This window comes from Eupeodes corollae, chromosome 2 (genome assembly GCF_945859685.1).
Source record: "Eupeodes corollae chromosome 2, idEupCoro1.1, whole genome shotgun sequence".
NCBI lineage: Eukaryota > Metazoa > Arthropoda > Insecta > Diptera > Syrphidae > Eupeodes > Eupeodes corollae.
The window spans coordinates 154,272,071-154,286,061 of record NC_079148.1 but is presented as its reverse complement, the minus strand read 5'-3'; the positions used below and the strand labels follow the sequence as shown (position 1 = coordinate 154,286,061).

General features: G+C 35.2%; 1 protein-coding gene across 2 annotated transcripts; it reads left to right on the top strand.

The window, feature by feature from the left end:
- The first annotated feature begins 2,615 nt into the window (after positions 1-2,615).
- On the top strand, positions 2,616-13,726 carry LOC129945324 (large proline-rich protein BAG6). Of its 2 annotated transcripts, XM_056054992.1 has the most exons (13): positions 2,616-2,853; positions 3,091-3,275; positions 7,827-7,944; positions 8,165-8,349; positions 8,410-8,541; positions 8,617-9,180; positions 9,247-9,736; positions 9,835-9,888; positions 10,816-11,260; positions 11,336-11,997; positions 12,063-12,211; positions 12,274-12,462; positions 12,558-13,726. In XM_056054992.1, the coding sequence occupies exons 2-13, from the start codon at positions 3,210-3,212 to the stop codon at positions 12,891-12,893; spliced, it is 3,390 nt and encodes a 1,129-aa protein (XP_055910967.1). In that variant the 5' UTR covers positions 2,616-2,853; positions 3,091-3,209; the 3' UTR covers positions 12,894-13,726. The 2 variants fall into 2 exon arrangements, with proteins under 2 accessions (XP_055910967.1, XP_055910968.1); XM_056054993.1 differs by lacking the exon at positions 9,835-9,888 and having other exon boundaries at positions 2,616-3,275.
- The last annotated feature ends 265 nt before the right edge of the window (positions 13,727-13,991 follow it).

Here is a 13,991-nt window from a genome sequence, read left to right as displayed (position 1 = left end):
TCATAATAATAACATTAATAAATAAAATGCAATTAAATGTTTAAAAAATCTTTGACTTTTTATTTAAATTTTTATTTTATTTTAATTTACATTCATAACTGCAGTTCTAAAAGTGATCGAGCCATTATAATGAGTCTTTTGGAAAAGATTTTAAGCCCAGGAAAATAAGAAAATAAAAATAAGAAATATCTGTAAGTGTAGGTATTGGAAGAGGTCCTAACCTTAATTCCAATCGGAATTTTCACAGAAATGAAAGTTTCTGTTTACTTACTTACTTAAGGGGGTATTCTGGTCTAGAAATAAAAAAATCGATTTTTTTCATATTTTCATAGTTTAACTATTTAAGATTATGTCTACGAGAGGATTTTCCCAAATTCAAATTATTTTCGGGAAATAAGTATTTTGCTGAGCAGCCATCCAAATCGGTTGGGCTGCAACTAATCGAACAAAAGACATAATGGGGTACTTTAAACGCGTTTTTCTCAGAACTGTCTTTTTGAATCTGATACCCACGATCTCTCAGGTTATGCCGAACCGATTTATTTGAAATTTTAAGATAGTCCTCTTTAAGGACTTGTCTACGGCCATCCCCAAATTTTCATTTTTACTATTTTTAACAAATCGAAGAATGTTCAAAAAAGTGGTAAATTTTTTTTTCTTTAGGCAGTCGCCATTTTGTAAAAAAAAATGTTTGTAACTTTTTCGTAGTTCTTGATTTCAGATTTCTAGGAGAGTTAAAATCGTGGGTATGGTCAAGCACCAAATTTTTGAGACGCACCACTGACCACTCCATCAGCTGATAACTAACGGAATTTTGATTTTTTTTTTTGTATGCTTCTAATGTGAATAAATAATGTATAAAAAAATTGATGGTAAAATTGTTGCTTGCTTTTTTTGACAGCACTTCAAAAATTACCTAAAATTTATGTCTCTAGACCAGAATACCCCCTTAAAGTGGCACTACAGTCCGGGATGCAACTGGGTCTCAACCAGCATGCGTCTCCAGCCAGCTCGGTCCCTAGCTAGCTGTCTCCAGTTTCGTAAGCCAAGTTGGTTGAGGTCTTCACCCACCTGAGTGCGCCACCTGAGTCACGGTCTTCCTCTACTGCTACGTCCCTCGGGACAGCCATCTAAGCCGTTGGACTTTAATTCTGCTAACTAGGTCAGTGTCGGTGTACAGCCCGTACAGTTCGTCGTTATATCTTCTCCTCCAATCTCCATCTATGCGTACGGGACCAAAAATCACCCGAACATTTTTTCTCTCGATGCATCCTAAGATGCTCTCATCTTTCTCTGATAGGGTCCAGGCCTCAGCGCGATAAATGAGAACCGGGATGATGAGTGTCTTGTAGATGCTGATTTTAATAGTTCGAGAGAGGACTTTACTTCTCAATTGCCTTCTAAGTCCAAAGAAGCAGCGATTTGCAAGAGTTATTCTTCTTTTGATTTCAGCGCAGGTGTCGTTGTCTGCATTAATAGCGGTGCCTAGGTAGACAAAGCCCTTAACTACCTCAAAGTTATAGTTGTCCATGGTGACGTTTTGTAGAAGACGTCGTTGTTCAATGTCCTTTTTTGATGACATGATGACAGCATAGACTTGGTCTTGCGCTCATTGACCACTAAACTTATCTTCTTCGCTTTCGTTTTCAATGCTTAAAAACGCTCCACTGACATCACGCTTTGATCTTCCAATTATGTCAATATCATCTGCGTATCCGAGTATTTGGATGGACCTTTGGAAGATTGTGCCTCTAGTGTTGACGGTTGAGTTTTGCACAATTCTTTCCAAAGTTTTTGTTTACCACTTTAAAAAATTAAGAGCACTTGTAACTACCCAAATATAAATCTATATTGTTTGACTGTCGAAATTGTTAAACTTGGTTAACATTGGGCAGGTTCAGACAACATAAGGACTTTAGTTGCAGACAACTTCATTCCTTGAACGTAATTTTTGACCAAGGCAGTTAGTTAGTTTTTGAAGTGTCTACATAATAAGGGTAGTTATCCCTTTGAGTGTGCGCTTATTAAAAAAAATGAATTTTAAATTCAGAACCTTACTTCACAAACCTCTACTTTAAGTTCATTATTGTCTACAGACTCACTTCTCATGCAAATCCATCACGATTTATATTTTGTATTGTAAGGAAATTGCAAGGAACCCTTTTACAAAAAGCATTAAATGAAGATGTGCAGAAAATAAGAAAAGAAGTAATGAAGTTCAGCTTTCAGTTGAATAAAAAAAAACATAACCAACTGTCATTTTAAAGGAAATAAACTTGTCTTAATAGTAAGGGAGATTTTTTTTGACTAACTTTCCAATCAACCTTCCATTTAAGTTGTCTTAATTAGAAAGTAATTTTTTCCACCTGTCCAATCAGATTTTAGAAACTTGCTTTCTTTCGCGTTAATCCAATATTTTGTGTATTGAAATTCCAATTATATTTACAAAAAAGTTAAAAGCACATAAAAAGTTGCATAGTCTAAAAATCAATGCGCAACCTTTCTCCACGTTCCACAATTATTTACATTCCACAAAACACTGCCACATGTAAGCCCATTCTACTTCTAATTTGCGAAATTGTGGATGGAAAGTGGACAATATTAAAAGTCAACCGTGTACCGTGCCTGCCGTGCCCAAGAAAAACTCCCCGAGTTACTTAGCTTTGAATTAAATTTTCTAGTAGAAAAACCGGAAATTAATCAAATAATTTTACATTAAAATAATATTGAAACCGTCAGAAAAGTTCTCAATAGTGTAATTTCTAAGCAGGAGTGTTTTTTACGGTCTATTTCACATTGGAAAAAATCCTACCAAACATTTTTTCTATACTCTGTCTCCAGTCATCTTTTTGCGTGAGTGACAAAGGAATATATATGTGATCTCTTTTCTTCTAAAACAAAAAGTCGTAAATAAAATAAAACCTAAAATAAGGTGACAAAAAGTGACAGCTCAGTTTTGGAGGTTATGTTTTGTGACCACTATCACTATCAGTTCCACTTTTCGTCATCCAAACCACATACTTTTTATCTACAAAGGAAATAAACTTAAAAAATCGTCCTTTTAACTTATAAAAATCCAATCAAATATAGTTTAACATACAAAAGCGTTAGCGTAGACTTGAACGAGGATCTATAAACGCAAATCCACGCACCACCAACATTATCCCAGTAGCAAATTCCAGAAAGCGTATTCCAAAAGAAATTTCAAAATGATTATAAATCTTAAAGTGAAGACTCTGGACTCCCAAACACACGAATTCAGCATTGACAATGAGGTAAGTTAAGTGGTTCGATTTTCGATTTAATATTGTTAATCTTCTAGTTAATCGATTTTTGCTTTCGAAAATGCATTTTCTTTTTTTCTTTTCTCTGTTTTTCGATCGGTAAGATGAGTTAGAGGTAAGTTACGGGTGGGTGAGTCACGACCATTTGTTTTCCTGTAGTAGGTATACACAGAATGGCTGGTGGAAGAAATTTGACATAAGATGAACAAGAAACAGAGATATGCAAAATTATATTTTGCATTTGTATTTAAACAAAAAAAAGGGAACAAAACACAAAACCGCCAGCGCCAGGGGAAAAACAAGAATGCTAATAGAATAGGGCTTCCATCTTACCTCTATACCTATTCGTATAAACATAAAGAAGGTTAAGTTTGTTTGGGAAAAGAGGAATCTGATACATAAATTAATAGATTACTAGGGTATTGATGTACTGCGAACTGGAGATTCTATTGTGCAACCTATGGGACTGGATGAGAAACCCCATTCTAAAGTATAGTCTTCAAATAAGTTGATCTGAAGAAATTAAGTATTTTAAACGATGATGAACAAATAATGACTCCAAAATTTGGTCGGCCTCGGCCTCTTTCTCCTCCTCCTTTTTGATATTTTTTAATCACACTTTGTTCTATCCCACAACTCCATTAAGGTTGTCGTTGTTTTCTTTTCATCCAAGAAATCTACTTTCTCATTGTTCTAGCCACGATTAAGTAAGTATTAAAGTTATCTGCAATTGTACAGCCGGAAATTTTAATATTACAACACGGGGTATTCTTATTTTCATGGTTACTAGTTAAAACTTTTTTAATACAGTTTATTACAAACTGGAAAAGAGCATCTTTCCGTCATGGAGACATACTGCACTAGAGAAAGTCACATACTACGACAAACTCAGCAGAGTCCAACGCACTGCATGTCTCTGCATAAGCGGGTCATTGAGAACCACACCCTCAGCAGCGTTAGACACTCTCCTCCATCTGACATCCCTCCACATCTTTAGCAAACAAGTGGCAGCATGTACAGCTATAAGACTCAACGCGTCATTTCAAAGGACCAACAACAATGTGGGCACTCCATCATTTTGAACCTCTTTGGTTCTATACCAAATTACATAGGCTACACTATTCCTTAACCCCAATTTGAAAAAAAAATTTCCAGGTATCAATTTCATCCAAAGATGAATGGGAAGGCAAAAAACTCCTGGATGACAAAAGCATTCATTTGTATACAGATGGATCCAAGACAAATGAGGGAGTTGGTACTTACTCAGAGAAGCTTATTCTAAGCATCTTTTTCCGCCTCCCTAATCATTGTAGCGTCTTCCAAGCGGAAATTTATCGATCAAAGAGGTCCTCCCCTGGCTAAGACAAAACGTGATATCAACGCGTCTTCTCTGACAGTCAGGCTGCTATTAAATCTCTTGACGGTGTCTCTACCAAATCTCAAACGGCCCTCGATTCTCGATTGTCTCTTATGGAGATGGCGCAGCAATTAAACATTGGGTGCCGGCCACAGAGACATCACAGGAAGTTGTAGAGCCGATGAACTCGCTAAAAATGGAACCGTCATACCTATTTCACCTGAAAGGAAGAAGATAGGTATACCGATAGCTGCACGTAAACTTCTGCTTAAAGAAACAGCTCTTACGATAACAAACTCTAGGTAGCAGAATTTACCAACGCGCGCAGCCACAAAACTCATATGGTCTTTACTAGACCTAAAGCGATCTTAAGACTTGTTATATCAAAGCAGACTTCATATTAGCTCCCTAAAGGATGTCCTTACGGGAGACTGTCTTATAGGCAGACACGCAATACGACTTGGTGTAGCCTCAAATGACTTCTGCAGGAGCTGTATGGACGGGAAAGAAGAGGAAACATTCTCTCATCTTCTCTGCTCTTGCCCAGCTCTTTCACTAAGACGCAGACTTCATCTGGGAGACTACCTTTTTGGTAATCCCAGTAAACTAGCTAATAAGGATATCAAATATCTCCTTCGCTTTATAAAAAGCTCAACATGGTTCAACTAGTAAGAAGTAATTCTCTGGATTCATGTGGTATCACGATGGGGCTTTTTTTTAGCCTAAGTGTGTGGATTCTGTATCCGCAACCACTTTAACCTAACCTATGGTTTTCGAAGTTCCTCTAGCAAATTATGCTATTATGAACAATGTTTCCCTGTGAAATTTGTCGTAATTTTCCGCATTTATTTTGGGGGAGAAATTAAGGAGATGAATAATGTTGGAAGAAAACGAAGACCGAGCTCGATAATTGAGGTCCACCAATCACGTTCTATCTGATTGGAAACAATTGTGTTTGTATGTATGTGTCTTGAATGCACCTCCACCTACCTTTTAAAACCCCATTCACACAAAAATTATTCGAAACAATTAGAAACATCACTGTAAAAGTAATGTTTTGAGGTAGAAGGAGTTAGTTGTTTTTCGATCTTTTAATTAAAAATAAATATTAAAGACTGGGAAATGAACACATCGTTCAAACAAAAAATCTTAATGGCAACATACAAAAATTCAATTATATTGTTAGATAGAACAGATTATACTCTCAAAATCGAAGCTAATAGTTTCCTTACTTCTTGGATATTATTGGTTATTTTGTATCTCGTTTTTTATAATTTAAAATTTAAATAGACTATTTAAAGCCAAACAGGTTTTAATATAATAAACAAAGACTATTCATGGATAGCCAAGCAGCAATCAAGGCCTTCTCCGCCATTTACACAGCAAAGCTTACACGATTACCATTTCAGGACATTGTGACATTACAGGAAATGAAGGAGCAAAAAAAGTAGACAAAAACGTATCAATGCTTCATTACAGCCAAATTGCAGCAATGACTTATGCACGAATAAATCGGAAATTTTAAAAAAGGTTCCTAGAAATTAGGAGTAACTGATGGTCTGCCTTGGAAGCTTGCAGGATATTAAGTCTATCCGAATATTTCCAAATAAAAAAATAGCTACATTTTACAACTAAACATGACTCAATAATCCCAATTGATAGGTATGCTAAAAAGTCGCAATTTAATAGGTACCCACATCAATAATCCCAATTGATAGGTACGCAAGAATAAATTGAATAGATTGGGTATAAGCTCATCTTATTTATGTAGAGTTTGTAAAGAAAGGAATATGGAAGAAGAACCTTTCACTTTCCTTGCGAATGCTAAAAAAGAATGACAACAGCAAACAATAACTTTTTTCGACCACCTATGCGACGTTTAAATTCACAGTATTCAAGTTACAGTGATGAACAAAAATTAAGCATACTTGAAGAAGTTAAGAAATATCTTTATTTTACTTATATAAGTTTTGTTCTAAGCAACTTTTAATTTCATGTTGGCTTTTTAAAAGCATATTAAAAACTAAAAACTGTTACTCTAAATAAATAAATTTGTTTGCGTTTTGAGATTACTGCATAAGTTCGTAAATCAAACTATTTTTAGCTGGACATAAATTTAGCACATTTTAGTCATAATTAATTTTTTAATCCTTTTAGTTGAACAAAAGTGCACTTTTCGAGATAATACGGTATTTGTTAATATCAACTTATTAAATAAATCAAAATGTACTTAAACAGTAGTGGCAAAAGGACAATGGTGCTCAGAAGATAAACGAAAAAAGATTTTGCAGATGAAAGACAAGGAAGGGATAGTTTCTGTTGAAGTGCTCCAGAAAATTGGTTTACAATACGCTTCGGCATTTTGAGATTTTGGAACCATTCTAAATCTCGAGCAATGTTCTCGTAAAAGGAAGACCACACCAAAAGAAGACAAAATAATTTATCGTTTGTCACCCAAAGATCCATTTCAGAGTTCCAGTGCCAAAATTTACCACTTCTAAGGAGATTTGTGCATGATAATGACCCTAAGCATACATCACAATTTGTGAAGAATTGCTTGGAGGTCATTAAAATTAACGTTCTAAAGTGGGCAACGCAATATCCCGGTCTTGACACGATAGAAAATTTGTGATATGAAAAAAGAAAGCCGAAAAATTTGCAAGAATTATGTCAGTTTATTCAAGATGCATGGCATTCCAAGACAACAATGTGTGGATTAGGTTGAAAGTTTGCCTAGAAAAATCGGTGCATTCATAAAAAAGAAAGGATTCCCTAACAATTAAAGAATCCTCCATGATGGTAAGTTGGATACATTAAAAGTTATCCATCTAAAACTAAAAATGTGCTAAACAAATGTCCAGGTAAAAGAAGTTCTTTTTAACATATTTTGCAATTTCTTTTTTACAGGTATAACTTGAAAAATGTTCTTTTCGGTAAAAATAAATATCCCACCATATTGCATATAAATAAAATAAACTTGCAGCTTTCAGTGCAACAGAAAATTTTAAATACAAGATTTTTCATTTCATTAAATAAGTGTGCTAAAATCTTGTCCACCACTGTATATTTTGACAATGCTATCTTTTTCTGAAACAATCAATAAAATTATGTATAATTATTGTAATAGTTATTTTCAATAATAAAAAACCCAAATAAAAATTCTTTCTCTATTTATTCTTGTACAGATAACAATAAGACAATTTAAGGATAAAATTGCTGAGAAGACAAACATTGCCGCCGAGCAGCAACGAATAATTTATTGTGGACGAGTATTGGCCGATGATAAACAAGTCAAGGAATATGGTACGAATAAAATTTGACTTTTCACTTAAGGGCAGTTGTGTTCTAAATAAAATTTTCCCTCGAAATGTTTTCTTTTCTCGAATAATAAGAACTTAAAAGCTGTTCAAATGATTCCTTAGGAATTAATTAAGTTGTTATTGCATTTAATTTTTGATCAGATTCATAATAGGGCCTTATATTGAGTTGTTTTATTCATGTTTTACTTTTAATGTTTTACTAGATGTCGATGGAAAAGTGGTGCATGTGGCCGAAAGGCCTCCACCATCCACCCGGACTACAACAAACACGACCAGCGGAGTTGGAATCAGACGTTCAGAATCTCGGGGAATGCGAAATTCCCCACTTTTCCGAGCTTTGGATGGCATGGTGGTTGGTGCAATGGCGATTCCGATGAATGCTGGAGTTGTAAGTTTTTAGGGAGTAGTTTAAAAAAACAAGTTAATATGTTTATATTTTTTTGAATAGCAAAATCCGCAAACAACAATCAATCCGTTAACATCTTCCTCCTCGTCTTTCTGCATGAACAGAATAACTGTTGCCAGGCATATGCTCAATTGTGCTAATAACATCGCAGCTTACTTGGAAGATCCAGAAAGGGTAACTTGAAAAATACATATTCCAATTTCACAAGCTTCATTTACGATATTTTTCTTTTTGGCTTTATAATTTTAGGGTCTCAATAATACATCACTTGACATTTTGGCTCAAGGTCGTTGGACTATGGAGTCAACCGTAGTCGAAGTTGGCATCACGGACATTCAACAAAATCAAACTCAAAACATCGTCGAAGCTCTGCAAGGTGCTGTTTCCGCAGCCCTACGTCAAAACGGCAATGCTAATCTTACAGTTGTCCAATTACCCAATGTATTTAATCCAAGTGGTTCTGAGACGCCTGAGGCTGATGCTGAAACTTCAAGTATGACGGGTGGAGATTCAGGTGTTGTTACTGTTGAACCAATGGATGAAACTCCTTCCGAGGATAATACAAATGCTGAAGTCGAGGAAAATGCACCTGAACTGAGTACTGGTGAACCCAATGCGCAGAGAGATGAGAGTGGTCCTGCTGCTGCAGCATCCACAACAAACGCCACTGGTCAGAGTCCAAGTCGTCAACGGACCGGAACACATGTGTTAGCTCAAGTTATTCAACAAATGCGAACAGTTCAGGCGCGTTTGAATCCCTTCATTGATCAGTATTATGAGTTGCTGCAAAACGAACCGACATTTGAAGAAAATGTAAGAATTTTCAACGAGTCTATTTTTTTTAATATTCTCATTCACTTAAAAAAAAAATATTTACAGGACAATACTGGTCGTGAGAATACTCAAAGGCTCTTCGATCGAGTTTCGGAGGCTTTCCACTATCTGTCACATGCTCAGCATGCTATTTCGGACTTAATGTTGGATGTATCACGACCAGCACCACGTTACTTGTGTTGTCGTCCAATTTTGGTCGAACAAAGTGGTTATGTCAGCTCCAATAACTACACGACCTATAATCCATCGGGCAATGGGCCAATCACTATTCAAACTGGATCATCAACTCCAAGGCAACAAACACCTGCTTCGGCTAGTTCTACCCCTGCTACTACTGCTTCTGCATCTGCTCCTGGTAATGCGACAGCGAACGCTACGGCTACCGCCTCAACGTCGGCAGCTGCTGAAGATTCACCAGATAATGGCAATACTGTGAGTGCAGAAGGAGCTACTGCTACCCCACCATCCACACCTGCTAATGCTCCAAATGGTGGGCAAGCTGCCAATGCATCTTCGCCTCTTCAAGGCTTATCAGGTTTGTTGTAATTACTTCCTTTAATTTAGTTTCTTGGTACTTTTTGGTATTTCCTGCTGCTTTATTCTTTATTATCTTTCTTATATTTTTTATTTTAGATGAAAATGAAGTTGAGGTCGTATTTGATCTTGCTCCAAGAGCAGTTTTCGTTCGTATGTTTATTTAATGTATATTGTCTTCATTAATCACATTTTTTGTGTGAGTTGTGTTGTAGAAAAATTTGTTTTGAGTTCAGCATTGCTGAGTGTTTAACCATTAGTGACTAGTTAAGGAAGTTAACCAATTATCAAGTGTGTAAAGTGGTGATTTAGATACAGAAAGTTCCTTAGTCCAAGTTTAAAATAGTTTTTGGGAGGAGAAAAACTTAGATACTTATTTGTTTTGCGTTTCTATTTCGCCATTATCGACCACAGGGTAAAAACCTATAGGCCATGCATTTCAAATGTGTGGAACTTAACAAGGAAAATGCTTTTATTTTTGGCACTTTGGCTTCTAGTGCGTTAACCCATGCAAGCTTGTTGCTACAGATATGAGCCTTAATAGTCATAGTTCCGTCAGCTATCCGAACCAAATTTGTTAAAGCCCATTCAGCAAAAGTTTGACGTTATGGCAGGTTATTTGGCTTCAATTCTTGAACTTTCTGAACAGAGCATCCATTTTGATTACAAAATTCAATAATGTACTAGCATTTTTCGTTTTTAAGACGATTCATCCGAAAATTATAGACTAAACTAAAAAAGTTTGACAGTGACACAAAAAAAAACGAAACGTAAAAGAGCTGTGAAAACCAGATTTACACAAACAGAAAATAAGAACTCACACAATAAATAGAGAGCCTTTTCCTGATAAAGGAGATTATGCGTCCTATTTTTATATGACGCAATCTGATATGTTCATCATTCATTATTTTTTTGTTTTGAGTAGGAATTTAGTTTATTTTTTGTGTTGTTTTGTTCTCAATGCTTTTATTTTAACTACTTCATTTTTTAATATAATTAATTGTTTTTCTTTGTTAATTGCCATACGTTCTATAGATCAATTCATTATATTAAAATAAACAATTTGGTGTCCTTCTTTAGCTAATCATCAACTCCAAGTTGCACGACTTATTCAAGCTGTTGTCAATTCAGCCCCAATTGATGCGGATTTCCATGTTCAAATAAATGCACCGAGTATTCTCTCGATAGGTGTACCATTGAATGCAAATATGCGTCCTTCAGCAACGCAAGCTTCTTCAACAGCTCCAAACACTACGCAAACATCGACAACTTCGCAGTCAACGGAAACTTCTTCAACCGAAGCAACAGCAGCAACAACAAATGCGGCAGCATCTAGCACCGCTACCACATCAGATTCAAATTCAAATTCAACTGGTTTAAATCAAGCTCGTGTCGATACAACCACACATCCAACAACAGCGACTCAAACACGCTCTACAGCTCGTCCACAAGTTCAAGTTGCAAATATTCCATCGGCTTGGAATAGTCGCGTGATACCAGCGAATATGTTATCATCGTTTGACAGGTAAAAACTAATTACACATCTAGGAAAGTTAAAGAAAATTTTGAGTCTTATTTCTTTATTTTTGTCTCTGTGCAGATTTTTACCTTGCAATAGTCATCACATTCGCGATCCTGAGGCACGTGAAAATGGCACCAACAACAACAATAATAGTGTAACTCAACCTTTTGCGCCACCACGTGTGCAAACTCGTATTCTACGTCGTGTCCGACGTCCAAATTCGACTTCATCGCCTGGCAATTTAGATGGAATTGCCTCATCTACCGCATCAACTCGCTCTCCGTCTCCTTCGGTGCGTAGTAGTAGCAGCAGCAGAGCGTCCGTTTCCCCTAGTGCTGGGCAAACAAATTTCACACGCAATTCCCTGCGAAGCCAACTCAATTCTTTTATCGCTTCGACAATGTTTGATGGTTCACCAGTATCCGAAGTTGGCATGTCGGCAGCTGTTGAGAGAGCAATCCAATATCTAAACGAAATTCTGATATTTTTGCCTCAGTACGATATGCAAGAATACAATTCGAGGGCTTCGGTTGAGAAATTAGTTCGTGTGAGTGTGCCCCTGATTATTAATCTTATCAACGATTCCTCGGACATCAATGACTTTGAATCCCGCTTGCGTTCGGAGTTCAGATTGTTGTTTGATCGTTTGTTTGTTATTTTATTCGTTTGTGTGGGACAAATAAATGCGGAACTTTACTGGGGACAAATTAAAAATGTCGTTTTGCTTGCAATTCGTAAACGTAAGAAAAAAAAAGAAATTGGGGAAAGAGATTTTGAATTTAATCATTGATTTCAATAATTGCAGGCTTTAAAGGTGAAGCATTGACATTTTTGAGTATTCAGATAAAAGACCGAAACTCTGATACTGTCACTGCACCCTTGCTGGAAGATGTTAAACGGTTTTTAGTCTCGAGAGATGCAAATAATAAGACAACTTCAAATAATGAAGTAACAGTAAGTGGATAGATTTTTGTATATAAAGAACATTTAAGATTGATTTGTCTTCTTTTTCTTAGCCTATGGATACAGATTCTGCTTCGGGTTCATCTTCATCAAGTAGCCACTTTGAGATGTCTACTCCACCACCTCAGCCCGAAGAAGAAGTCCAACCAGTGATTGTTGGAAATCACACATGGCACAGAAGCTTCCCAGCAGCCTGGCTCCCAGTTATAACAAGAGATATTACCCTACACCCACGAGAGAATGTATGTATCATATAAGTTCCATAAGAATCTATTAACTTTCTCAAAATGAGAGTCTCTATTATTAAATTATATTCTTTCTTTCTTTTTTTTTAAAGGCACCACAGCCACCATTTTCAGATGCATACATTTCGGGAATGTCTGCTAAAAGGCGAAAGCTTATCCAAAGTACGAAACCACCACATGATGTCAAATCCTTGCTTGCAGAGAGTGTTCGACGTGCAATCCAAACGACTGGTCTTCAAAATCCATCCTCATCGAATCCTACCCAAAGTGTCGATGAAATTTCCAATGCAATTGCCACAGACACAACAGTGCAAGCTTCATTCTGTGAAACTCTTCGTTCCGGTGTTAAAGAACGCCTCAAAACCGACACTGATTTTAAAGAAGATAAATTTCCACATACATCGAAATATTTTAACAAACAAAACTAATAATCAATTCGCGCACTCAAACAAAAATCAATCATTCAAACAAAATCAAATTAAACAAAAATATATATACACAATTTAGTAGAAAAAAAAACACAAACTGCTAATCACAAAAGGTGTAATGATTCCGGACTTCTTTAGCAGCTTCTATAGGAAGAACGGAAGAGAAGAACTATCATTTCGGGTTTACTTTAATTTTTGATTTTTTTTTAGCTTGTCAAACATTTGGAATTTTGTATAATTATTTTTAAACATCTTTCCTGTGTTTTAGTTGTTATTTTCGCAATTTTAATATTTTTAATTTAAATTATTTGTGAAAACATAATTTGTTATTATAATATCTAAATACAATATAATAAAAATGTATACATCTTAAATTAAGTTAAATTTGTAAATTGGTTTGGTTTCAAAAACGAAAACAGAAAACAGAAAATTATTCCTCGGAAAGCAGATAAATACACAACTTTTTATACAACATAGTTTATTATATCTTTTTAAAAAACAATTGTGTATTATTAATTTTGGTATAGTTTGTTTTATTCTTTTTTTTAAGTAGATTTTGTTTGCGTTTATTTTTGTAACTTTAGCTGTATTAACAATTATTTTTCTTAAATATTAATTATTGTTATTTAATAGGATTTAATTAATATTTTTCTCTGTGGATGACTGAAAATAAGCTTCTGTTGAACGTGAATACAGTTTAATGATGACAAAAATAAAAAAAAAAGAAAACCAATACATTAAACATTATTTAACAACAATTTTGTGTAATACGTAATAGTAAACACTTAAAACTTTTACTAAATAAAGTTATAAAAAAAGTAGATAAAAAACAATTAACAAAGTCCAATTAATGTACTTAAAGGAAATTTCTTCTGTAACTAAACTTAATTATAGCATACACTTTGGATAGTAGGTTCACCTTTAGTTTTTGTTCCTTTAGACAAAATTTCATAATCATCATTTTCCTTTTTTTTTTTCATATCGTTTTTTTTAAGGGGTTAGGCCATTTTAGAGGCCGAAAAATTAGTTTTTTTTATTTTTTAAGAAATTCAATCGAGGTTACATTAACGCGATTTTATTTCACATATCCCTGACTTT